General features: G+C 54.4%; 1 protein-coding gene across 5 annotated transcripts in view; it reads left to right on the top strand.

Annotated features, from left to right (window-relative positions):
* Window positions 1-12,185, top strand: part of CPNE5 (copine 5) — a 90,371-nt gene that overhangs the window by 53,210 nt on the left and 24,976 nt on the right. For 3 of the 5 annotated variants that reach the window (XM_025418598.3, XM_049092547.1, XM_025418597.3), the window contains 2 exons: window positions 2,104-2,207; window positions 6,835-6,939. In XM_025418598.3, the coding sequence (XP_025274383.3) occupies window positions 2,104-2,207; window positions 6,835-6,939 (209 nt within the window). Of the gene's footprint in view, window positions 1-2,103; window positions 2,208-3,063; window positions 3,083-3,449; window positions 3,560-6,834; window positions 6,940-12,185 lie in introns of those variants that run through there. The other 2 variants (XM_035697768.2, XM_025418599.3) reach the window with 2 other exon arrangements.

Here is a 12,185-nt window from a genome sequence, read left to right as displayed (position 1 = left end):
CCAGTTACCAGCCAGTGATCTTGGGCAGGTCAGTTGCTTCCACCCCTAGATTTCTCATTTATAAAAAAGTGACAAAGGATTACTTTGAGGGCTAAAGGTAATAAGGAGCTCAGTGACTTGGCCATATATACTGTATCTAATACGTGTTTGTTGAATGAATGAATGAATGAATGGAGGGAGGGATGCTCTGTGTTTGCTATTGTCAGCTGTCCTTGAGGGAAGGCACCAAAGGGGGTAAGGAGGAGAGGAGCAGGGACAGAGGCCACACACATTGTGTGTACAGGATGGGGCAAGTGTACTGTAATTGTTTGCACGTTCAAGGCACCTGGTATGCTCCATACACTGTTTTCAGCACTATGGTCATGTTAACTTATTTCAACCTCACAACAAGCCTATGACATAGGCTGTCACTATCCAATGTTACAGAAGGAGAAAACTGAGGCCAGAGAAGGTGAATAATTTGCTCTGGTCACATAGCTAGAAAGGGATGGAGCTGAAGCAGGCAGCCTGGCTCCAGAAACCATATTCTTGTTTGTATTTTAAGATTTTATTTACTTTTTCATGAGACACACAGAGAGAAAGGCAGAGACGTAGGCAGAAGGAGAAGCAAGCTCCCTATGGGAGCCCGATGCTGGACTTGATCCCAAGACCCGGGATCATGACCTGAGCCAAAGGCAGATGCTCAACCATTGAGCCACCCAGGTGCCCCCCAGCAATCATATTCTTAACCATTATACCATACTCATCCCCAAACCTTTGATGATGTCCTTCAAACTTGTGGACGTGGTTGCCTTTTAATCTCTGCCACCATTTTGGTCCTCACTGGGCTGTAGGACACTGATCTCAAGAGACCTTTTCCCCAGCGAGAGGAAGGGGGCAGCATGAGAGGTAGGTGACTTCCTGACAGGCGCTGGCCCTTAAGAGCAGGCCAGGCCCCAGGGACTATAAGACAAAGCTTTGAGCTCCGGCCACTTGGCAGCTGGTTTGTCAGGATGCAGATCTTTCAGGTTGAAGAGGCCACACAGGGATTGATGAAGAGGAGGATATGGGGGCATTTCTGCCCAGTGCCCTGTCAGCCACGGCAAACCCAGGTGAGGGGTCCAGAGATCCTCACCAGGGCCTGGATACCTTCTTTGTGCTCTTGGACTGAGTGTGGCATCAGCAGAGGCCATGAATTGGTCAGGGCAGTCAGATATCCAGGGCTCTTCCTGTTGAACCTGGGGGAGTGGCTCCCTGCTTTAAGCCTTAGGCTTCTCAGAGAGTTGGGTGAGCCTCTCATGGGTTAGCGGGTATGAAAGTGACACCTCATCTTATTTTTTTTTAAAGATTTATGTATTTATTTTAGAGGGGAGGGGCAGAGGAAGAGCAAATCTCAAGCCGACTGACTCCCTGCTGAGCATGGAGCCCAACACAACAAGGGGCTCTATCCCAGGACCCTGAGATCATGACCCAAGCCAAAATCAAGAGTTGGGTGCTCACCCCACTGAGCCACCCTGGCACCCCAGCGATGGCTCATCTTGACTGTCCTTTAGGGGTCACACAGTGTGCGAAGGAATGAGGTGGTGTGGACAGAGCGAGGGCTTTGAGGTTGGCAGACCAAGCTCAGAGTAGCCTTGCATGAGTGTCTTCACCTCTCTGAGCCACTGGGTAAAACAGTAACAGACTTGAGTACATCAACACTGACATGCCTACACTCTGCCTTTGGTCCTCGAAACAGCCTTGTGAGGTGTGTGCCCCATGTTACAGAGGGGAAACTGAAGCTCCAAGGGGTTGCCTCCATTGTCTGAGGTCACACAGCTAGAAAGTGGCAGAGTCAGAATTCAGACTGGAGCAGCCAGCTCCAGAATCCACCTGCTTCACCCCTGCCCCCTGCCCCTCAACGGCTCTATCAGACCTGCCCAGTGGGGTTGAGATGCAATGAAACCCTTCCCTCCACAGGTATTAGCCCAGAGCCTGGCCCTTGGTTGGTGTAGGGTGAACATAACATGCTGTCCTTTCTAACCAGCTTGGAATCCTCCTGTTTTCTTGGGGCTGTGTTTCCACAGGTTTTGGGGCACCCCCCTCCTTTTGCCTCACACCCCTGTTCTCCCTCCTTCCCACCAGGATGTAGCCACAATGCAGTTCTGCGCCAACAAGCTGGACAAGAAGGATTTCTTTGGGAAGTCCGACCCCTTCTTGGTATTCTACAGAAGCAATGAGGATGGAACGTAAGTTCTCTGATAACACGTCACCCCTTTCCGGAATCAGGGGTGGAGGGGTGTGGTGACTTACCAGGCAGTGCTGCCTGGGATTCTTTCCTGCTCCAGGTAGAAGCTGGGGGCATCACGGTAGTGCCTGACACGCGGTTGGGACCGCTGTGGGCTGGAGGGTGAGGTGCGTGGGACGGGTAGGGGCAGGTCCCAAGCCAGCAGTGCCATTCTGAGAGGCTCAGCAATGGTGGGTGCTACGAATGTTGGAGGTGAGGGGAGTGGCAAAAGCAGGGCTAGGGTGGGAACAAGGGGCTCCTCTGATAGCATCTTCCTCCTTCCCCACAGATCAATGCATATCTCCAGCCCACCCCTCCTCCGCCTGCAGCCCTCTGAACATCCCACTACCATATGTGCCCCCCACCCAACTACCACACGCCCGGCCTGGCAAATCTGGACCCTTTTACCCACCCAGCCCCACACCTTGCCATAGGCTTCATTCAAAACCGCACACGTCTTTAGAGCCCCATTTCCTCCTCTCCTCTCCCTAATCTAGAAGCCACCCACGGTATGACGGAAACACACACGACACGTCGGCAAATGTAGGTCAGCCATGCACACAGATGCACAGATTGTAGATTGAGGGTCTGGGGACCTTGGTCCACCCCACCGATTTGCCATGTGACCTGGGGCAAGCTATAATGCCCCCTCTCTGGGTCTATTTTCTCATCAGGCCAATGAACAGGTTGGATTAGGCGGTCTCCACAGTCTCCTTAGGCAGCGCAGCTCTGGGAGGCTGTGGCCACTTACGGCTGGGATTCTGCAGAACCAGGAGGCGATGGGGCCAGGGAGGTTAATTAGAGAAACACTGCTGGAGCAGGGGAACTTGGAAGCAGGTTTGGAAGGAGAGGGAGAAAATGGGTCCATGGGGGAGGAGCAGAGGAGAATAATAGGATAGAGAAAAGGCGAGTGCAAGGGAGGTGTGCCCTGAGCAGAGGCAGCCCAGAATGGGCTCCGCCAAGGTCCCCTGGATTCTAGAACTCTGGGTGTGTGTGCGGTGCGTGTGTGTGTGTGTGTGTGTGTGTGTGTGTTGGGGGGAAGGGCGGAGCAGGGAAGATGTGTTTCAGTTCCAGGGAAAACTGATTTTAAAAACCTGAAAGAGCAAAACAAGGGAAATTAGGTACGATCATTTGCATAACAAAAGGAGTCTTTGTCTCACTAAAGGACTCCCAGCAGGATTTCTTTAAATAATTCTTGTTGACGTTGACTTGACTGAGGGAGGAAGGAAGAAGGGCCGAGGGACGTTGCAGGCGGACGCCCACGGAAACGTCCACAGCGGTCCCCTCCAGAGAGGCGACGCCTGGTTGGGCCAGGTTTGTCTCTGAGGTGAAGGCCGGCTGGCCAGCATAGAGGGATGCGGGTTTGGGAGCAGCAGAGGGGTGTGTTGCAAAGTGTGTGCCAGTGATTGTTCTAGCAGAGCCTGTGTAGGATGGGTGGGGAGGGGGCAGGGAAGAGGGAGAGACTCGTGACTGACACCGTGAACAGGTGGGAGGTGCTGAACGCAGGCGAGCCTCGCTGGGAAGATGCGGGGAGAACGTGGGAAGGGGAGGGATGGGGGCAAAAGGACAGGGAGCAGAGCTCGCCAGGCTGGACTTGGGTGGCCACGGCAGTTGGAGCCCCCCTCCCTGTAATGGAGCTGTGGGAAACCCAGAGCATGAAAATGACAAAGGAGCTGGTCAGATGGGGGAGTCTCTTTGGGGGCAAGTTTCCCTTGAAGCATGGGCTGGATCTCTCTGGGAATGGACACCAAGGTGGCTGGAGAACCCACCCAGAGGCCCCCAAGGGGCTGGGCCAGGCTGTGGGCACAGGTCAGAGGCTGAACTGGTGGAAGCAGGGTGGTCACCCAGGGTTTGAGGAGAGAAGAGTAGAAGGTTCGGGAGACACACTCGCAGTTAGGAAGAGGTCAGGAGGAAGGTCGGTGAGGGAACCCAGGGAGTGAAAGGTCCTGGAGGGAGCGGGAAGGAAGCCTGCACAGAGCACCCACAGTGCTGCTGGCACTGCACCTACCTTATTCAGTAGCAATCACTCCTCTGGGATTAATAACGGGCTGGAGAGCAGGGCTCTGCAGGCTACCGGCCGTGCATACCTTCAGGCAAGTCTCTTAACCCAGTGGAACTTTCTGGGACTATGGAAATATTCTGTGTCTCGCCGCCCAGTACAGTCACCATTAGCTACATGTAGCTGTTGAGTGTGTGACACGGGGCTTGTGTGCCTGAGGAACTGAATTTTTAATTTAATTTAGATTGATTTAAAGAGAAATAGCCCCATGTGGCTGATGGCCACCATATTGGACTGGGCACGTATAACCTCCCCAACCTGAGTTTCTTGGTACGTGCAGTCCAGATAATCCTACCATCTCCCTCACAGGGTTGCTGTGAGGACCAAAGGAGTTACTACGTGTCACGAGAACAGGGCCTGGTGGTGTTAGCTACTGGTGTGTTTCCCCATTTTACAGCAAAGAGGAAGCTCAGAGAGAGAAAGGCACATGGCCAGGGCTGCACAACTGGTAGGAGTGGCCCTGGGACCTGAGCCCTCCCTTTCCCACCCTGCTGGTGCCTGCTCTGTCCCACACCAGGCTCCGGAGCAGATGTCAGAGTGAAGGGAGTTGAGCCAGGAGATGTCTGCAGGGACCATTTCCATGCCAGGGCCAGGCCCCCACGGCAAGGACAGCAGGGAGTTGAGAGGTCTGTGGATTTGGTGATGAGGGGCTTGGGGAAGCAGTTTCAGAACAGAGGCTGAAAGCCGAAACAGGACCATAGCAGGGCTCAGGGAGAAGCACAGAGAGAGGAAATCAGGCTAAAAGCTCAGAAGAGGGAGGCCTGGGTGGCTCAGTGGTTGAGGTCTGCCTTCGGCCCAGGTCGTGATCCCAGGGTCCTGGGATCGAGTTCTGCATCGGGCTCCCAGCAGAGAGCCTGCTTCTCCCTCTGCCTGTGTCCCTGCCTCTCTGTGTGTCTCTCACGAATAAATCAATAAAATTTAAAAAGAAAAATAAATAAATAAAAGCTCAAGACCCAGTCAAGAAAATTGGTTGGCAAGGAAGAAGAGACAGAAGTCAGAAGTCAGTGGGTCCCAAGAGATGGAGGGGCTGGGAGGGGCTGGGGCAGGTGGATGTGACTGTTCTGGGTAGGAGGTATCTGGAGCCCAGCCGGGGCCTCTGCACAGGCCATCGTCCCTCCCTTGCTGCTGCTCCTGCTCCTGATTCTCCCTCCCGAGCCCCCTCCCCAACTGGGGCAGCCACGGGGCCCCTCCTGTCCCTGTCCCCACTCCTGTCCTCGTCACCAGCTCCGGGGTGTGTGGGGAGGTCTCCCACATGTATCTCCACACTCCAGTGGGCGGGCGAGAAGGAGCAGAGAAGAGAAACGCTGAGCCGCGGTGACAGGAATGACATTTTGACTTGAAAATTGCCAGAGAAGAAATGGCACAGGCTGTGTGGGCACGGGCGGGGCCCAGGCACTTTCCGGGGTGACCTTTCCAGGCTGGGAGGTGGCTGGGGCAGATTCTGGGACATCTCAGGGGGGACAGCCTCTGCCCCCCAGCTCCGCTCTGGCTCCTGGCTGCCCTTCTGTGTGGCAGGGCTGGCCTCCAGGATGCGGCCGGCAGGCCTGGCATGGGGAGTGGGCAGGGACGCTGGATGGGAGCCCAGCGGGGAAAGCCAGCTCTACACTTCTAGTTTGCAGAGCAGGCTCAAGGATTCAGACTGGAAGAGCTGGAAGTGTCTTAGAGATTGTCGAATCCAGGGGCTCGATTTGCACTGCCTTTCATGCCAGTGAAAGCTGTGGAAACTCTCCTCTTGAGAAATACATCTATTCATTAGTTGGTTCCAAAAAAATAGTGAACACTGAGTGCCAGGCACCGGTCCGGGCACTAGATACATTACCAGTGATCAGAGAAGACAAAACTCTTGTCTTTCCAGAGCTCACATTTTAGTGACAAGCCGTGAAATAAGTAAGGAGAAACACAGACTATGTCAAATGTCAAATGATAACAGGTAAAGAGAAGCATGAAGAGGACTAGGGGACGTCAGGGTCAGGGGACCAGGGGTTCTAAATTTTGTCTCGGAGCACATGCTTATATCAGAGGGGTAATACTTGAGTAAAGACCTGATGGAAGAGAGGAGTGAGCCATGACCATGGAAATTTGGGGAGATAGCGCTCCGGACAGGGGAACAGCAAGCATATGAAAATCACCGACCCAATTTCACCCTGATTTCAGGGGTTCACAAACCCCTAAATCCCATGCACAGATCCTTCCATGGATCTCAGATGAAGAATGACAGCAGCTAACTCCCTGAGGTTACAGGGGAGGGATTGGCTTGCTCAAGGTCACAGAGAGTGAGGGGGAGGGGGAGCAGAGTCAGTATCTCCAGACACTCCCCACCTGCTGCAGGAATTGCCTCTCAAGCATCAGCAAGAAATGGCCATCTAGTTTCCAGCTGGATACTGCTAGTGCCATGCAGCTTATGACCTCAGGAAGCTCTGGCTTCCACTATCGGGCAACTGCAGAGGTTAATCGGTTGGCCCCTCCGTTGACCTTGATTCTTCTGCCTCCCTTGGTTGGGGCCTGACATCTTCCCTCTCTTCTTCACCAGGTTCACCATCTGCCACAAGACCGAGGTCATGAAGAACACCCTAAACCCAGTCTGGCAAACCTTTTCCATTCCTGTGAGAGCGCTGTGCAATGGGGACTATGACCGGTGAGATGGGAACCTGTCCCTCCCAGATGGAGGGTGGAGGGTCAGGCTGTCCCAGGCTGGGCAGTATGTGCAGAGCCCCCTGGAGCTGTGCTGTCCCTGCCCTCACCTCTCTGGGCAGTGTCTGCCTTCACCTCCTCACAGACTTCCCTCTGCACTCTGCCCTGCTGTTGTCCCCCTGGTCTGGCAGCCCTCTACTGGTGGGGACCTCCCCAAGCTGGGGGGATGGGATCCAGGGAGCCCTGCTAGGTGTTGGGTGTCCTGGCCTGGAGCTATACAGCCTATCTCTTCACAATTTCCGGTGGAGGAGCAGGCAGGGACAGGATGGGGGGGCTCTAGATGCAGCGTGGGGGGGCCACCCCAACCCCAACTCCTAGCAGATGGACTCTGGGGAGTCAGGATCCCAAATGGGGGATGAGGGGTGGAGTACAGAGAACTTGTGAAACTTTTTTGATAGGACGCAGCCTACTCTGATTACATGTCCTCTCACACCATCATTGTTTGAGTGTAGGTTGTTGGGTGTAGATGCTGGAGACCTGGTTTCTAATCCTGACTCTGTGACTAAAAAGTACTGTCAACCTGGGCAAGTTTTGACCTGTCTGAGCCTCAGTTTCCTTATCTGTAAAGTGGGTCTTAAACATCCACCTACCTGAAAGGGCTGCTTAGAAGCTCACATGACACAGCCTACACAGAAGGCTCTGGTGTGCATAAAATACCAAACCCTGCATTGTGTCCACAAACATTTATTGACTTCCTGCCATGTGCCTGGCACCGAGCGAGATGCTGGGAAATCAGCAGGGAGCAAAACACACAGTCTTCACCCTTCGCCCAACCTCGGGGAGTTTACATTCTCGTGGGGGAGCCAGACATTAATCCGATAATCACACAAAGAAACGTATAATTACAAGTTGTGCTAAGTGCTGGGGAGTGGAGGGCATGTGAGATGGGTGCTGCAAGGTGGTATTGGTCTGTGTGAAGTTTCGTGAACCCGGCCTTGCTTCCTGGTGATCACTGTTGCCAGTGGATGAGCTAGCAGAGGGTACACAGGCAGGGCCACCCAGGCTGCCTTGAGGAAGCTGGGCCTCTGTTGGCCACTCCAAAGGGAGCACTGGGGTATCACAACGACCCCTCAGGGCATCCTGGCTGATGGCATTGGCAGGGGCTCCCTGGGACTGGGTATGTGTGGTGGGGGTGGAGTGGGAATGACAGTGCAGATGGCCTTCAGACACCCCCTGCCTCCCCCCCCGCCCCCGAAACCCTGAGGCTACCCTATTAGGCTGCGGATCTAGGAGATGAGGTGGCTCCTTTTCCTGCCTCTTGGCTGGGACTGAGCAGCCACCATGTATTCCACAGGCAGTCACCGAGCACCTACTATGTGCCCCACACGACACCTGCAGCTGTGTGGCATTCAAGGGAATGTAGTTCCATCTCTAGGGAGCCTCTCGTCTGACCCCAGGGAGCTCAGATGTGCACACATCTGCATTTTAGATAGCTAAATAATTGTGCAAAATGAGACTGAAGACAAAAATAGGCATTCTGGCCAAATGAACCCTGGCTACGTGTCTGGCCGGGTCCTGGGGCTTCTGGGGTACTGCGGTGTGGGAGGACAGTCTGGTTGGAGCAGTAGGGTGTAAAGGAGGCTTGGGGAAGGCTGGAAGGTGCTGGGGGGTATTGGTTCTTGGAAGAATGAATCTGATAGGGAGAGATGACAGGAAGGGAGGAGAAATTCAAGGTTGGGGGATGGGAGAGCCTAGCAATTCACATCTCACTGGGTGGGAGGAAAGGGGATCTTTGGCCCCACTGCTTGGAGATTATTGGAGGTCCAGCTGGCCGCCACTTACACAGGACCCTGCACCCCAGCCTTGTCAGGGACAGTGAGGAGGGCAGCCAGCCTCAAAGACCTGGGCTTACTGTTCAGGCACCAGAGGAGCTAAGGGTGCAGGTGGTGGGGAACACCTCTGTAGGCCCCCATTTCCCCCCTCTCAGGCTGAGAGCCCCAGACTGGTCGCCCTCCAGGATGGCCAGGCAGCTCAGGCCCTTCTCTACAGCTGGGAACAGATTGGCCGTGATGTGCCTGACAGTGGTGTTAATGGAGGGGGCCGGGCCCATTACGTGGGCCTGGTAAGCCAACAGGCCGGTCTGCCACTGAGTACTACTGTGACCTCAGTACCCAGCAGCCTCTTGGGAGGCACGAGTGTCCAGAGGCCCTCTCAGGGTGGGAGAGGGAGGGGTTTGTGCAGGAAAATGAAGCCACTTTTCCGCTCCCTCCGAGGTGCCTCTTGTTCACAAGAGCACATTCAGAACCCAGCAGCCATGTCTTCCAAGCCAGCCAGGCACCGGGTACCATGTTGGGTGCTATGGGCATAGTGAACCTCAGACCTAAGCCTCCCTGTTAGGGAGACAGGCAGGTCATAATATTAATAATTAATAATAATAGTAAAGGCTCCTGTAGTACTCCTGTGGTAATTTATGTACATGCACTAAGTTAATTCTCCTAACCATGAGTGGTTCCCCTGAAAAAGGCACAAATACTACCCACATTTTACAGGTAAAGAAACTGAGTGCCAATGAGGTTAAGTAGCTCACCTGGGATCTTACTGCCAGTCAGTGGTAGAACCAGGACTTGGAGCCAAGCAGGCTGGCTAGAGAATCTATTCTTGACCCTCACGCTCTGTTGCCAAAGGGTTAAGACGGGTGTGAGGGGGGTATGTTTGGAGGAGGTTTGCCCAGGGGCTCGGCGCAGGTCTGCTTTGAGCCTGGAGGTGAAGACTCAAAGGCCTTACCATCTGCCTAGATCTGGGGGTGAAAGGGATGTATAGGTCATTAGTGTTTGGAGCTGGGGTTGAGAGACAGAAATGGAAAGGTGACAGGGAGCCGGGGTGGGGGGCGGCTGTGGGACAGGCAGGCGGTGCTCTGCCAAGGGGAGAAGAGGACAGGATGCTGGCAGAGGTGAGGTGCCCAAGGCCCTGCACAGATCGGGAGCAGGAGAGAGTCGTGGGGGATGGTCAGGGAGCTATGAGGGGGTACCTGGAGAAGGCGGTTGGAGGCAGGAGCCAAGGGGGAAGAATCCAAATAGAAGTATCAGCTCCCACCATCAAGAAGATGGCCGGGAGGGTGAGAACCAGGGCAATTTACTTGGAATGATGGCAGTGGAAACCAGTTACGATTACCGAGTCTTTTGGACATGGGCCAAATTGTGTTCTACTTGGTTTAAATAATGATCTTATTTTGTGAATTTAAATTCCACAGTAGCCCTAGCAGTTGGGTACTAGTGACATGCCCATTTCACAGAGAGGGAAACAGAGGCCTGGAGCTTATGTATCTTGGCAAAGTGAGGAGAAGGTACATTTCCCTTCTATGGAAGCTGCCTTCTCCAGAAGCAAAGGTCCCCCTACCTCTGCTGTGTCTCCAGTCCAAACCCAAGCGAGCCAGCTGAGCAGAGCTGGAGTCAGAGCCAGTCCAGCCCTCCTCCATGGGGTGAAGTAGGTGACGACAAGAAATACTCCCCCTGCCTTTCCTGAAAGCCCCTCTACTGTCTACTTGAACACTGACTGTGTAACTTGAGGATTTATCCCCCTTGAGCCAGATTCTCCTGGTTGGGCTGCTGCCACACACTCATACCTCACTGTTGAATGAGTGGATGTTAAGAGGGTAAGTTGTACTGGGTCCTTACCTGGCGAGGGGAGAGGATTCCCCAGGATGGGGGGTGTCCCATCACGGAAGCTTCACACCTCTGTGGGCCTGCTGGAGAAGCCTTCTTCTCCTTTGAACCCCCACCGCACACTGAATATGTGGAGGCCCCAGCCAGTGTATCTGACCTGGATTCGGAGTGTTTTAGCCTCGCCAGCTTACACATGCAGAAAAAGCTGAATGCAGGCAGAGGAGGCAAAGCCCCTTCGCTATGGCTGCGTGTGCACCAAGCCCCGCCATCCAGAGGTGTGTCGTAGCATGCTGCAGTGAGCCCCGGCACCCCTCTTCTTCCCTGAAGCCTCTAGACTGTTGGGCTCAGTCAGTTTAGGGCTGAGCCCTGGGGACCTGTCAGCCCAGTACCTCTTCCTGCCCTGGTGAGGCTCATTAGGAGGCCGGCCTGCAGCTCTGCTCGGAGGAGTCTATAGATAGAGCTGTCGGTGCCGAGAGGGAAGCCTGCGGTCTTTGCCAGTGTCCCTCAGTCCTGCTGGCCTGTCGACGCTCACAGAGACCCAGCTTTGTCACTGCAGCCCCAGGCACCCAGAGACCCACAGGACCCTGGCTCCCAGCCCCAGGCCTGGCCTCACGGCTGAGCAGCTGTGTAATTTGGGGAAAGCCACGTACTCCGGGCTTCCCCATGTGATTTCATGGAAGGAGGGAATCATTACTGCACAGTAACTTCACGAAGTTGTGAGGTCTCAGTCAGGCAACAGATTTTTTTTATTTAAGATTTTATTTTTTTATTCAAAGAGACACAGGCAGATGGAGAAGCAGGCTCCCAGCAAGGAGCCTGATGCGGGAGTCGATCTCAGGACCCTGGGATCACGACCTGAGCCAAAGGCAGATGCCCAACCGCTGAGCCACCCAAATGTCCCAGGCAACAGATATTTAAATAATATTTATATTACCTACTACATGCTAGGCATGCTAGAACTGTCCCAGAGCCTGCAGCCTTCTCTGGCCACCTCCCTGCCTCCCAGATTAGGAGCTCTGTGTTGTTCTGAGCCTTTAATGCCAAAGATGTTCGTATTTTGGACAGCAGAGGCCCATTTCCTTGTGCCACACCCAGCAGCCCCTCCTCTAGGGCCCTGCCCCAGAAGTCACAGTTGGTCTATTGTGAGCCTTCGTTAGGCCTGGTTGTGCCTACAGCCCACAAGTGGCACATGGGGTGACCTGGGCACCCCAGCTGGGGCTGGAGAGTGACAGAGCTGCCTATAGAGGATTTGGAGCTGTGTTTGGCCTCTGCTGCTGCCTGGCCTTGTCTCTGGGCACTGTTTCTCTCACCTCTTGCCCTGGTGCTGGAGGCTGCAGCCTCGGAGCTAATCTGAGCCCCAAACTCTAGCCTTCCCTAGAGCCTCCACTGTGGCTGGGCTGAGTTTACACAGGAATCTCACACCCAGGGGGGTTTCAACCTCAGCTGCAAGTTAAAATTCCCCAAGGAACTTTTAATAGTCCCCCCTGCCCCCAGCCCAGGCTGTACCCCTGACCAACTGATTTTGAACCTCTGGGGTAGGGCGCTGGCCTCAGAATTGCTAAATTGTGCCAGGGAATCCTGTGTGCAA

The sequence above is a fragment of the Canis lupus genome, chromosome 12 (genome assembly GCF_003254725.2).
Source record: "Canis lupus dingo isolate Sandy chromosome 12, ASM325472v2, whole genome shotgun sequence".
NCBI classification, from domain to species: Eukaryota; Metazoa; Chordata; class Mammalia; order Carnivora; family Canidae; genus Canis; species Canis lupus.
This window is presented reverse-complemented; position numbering and strand designations above follow the sequence as displayed.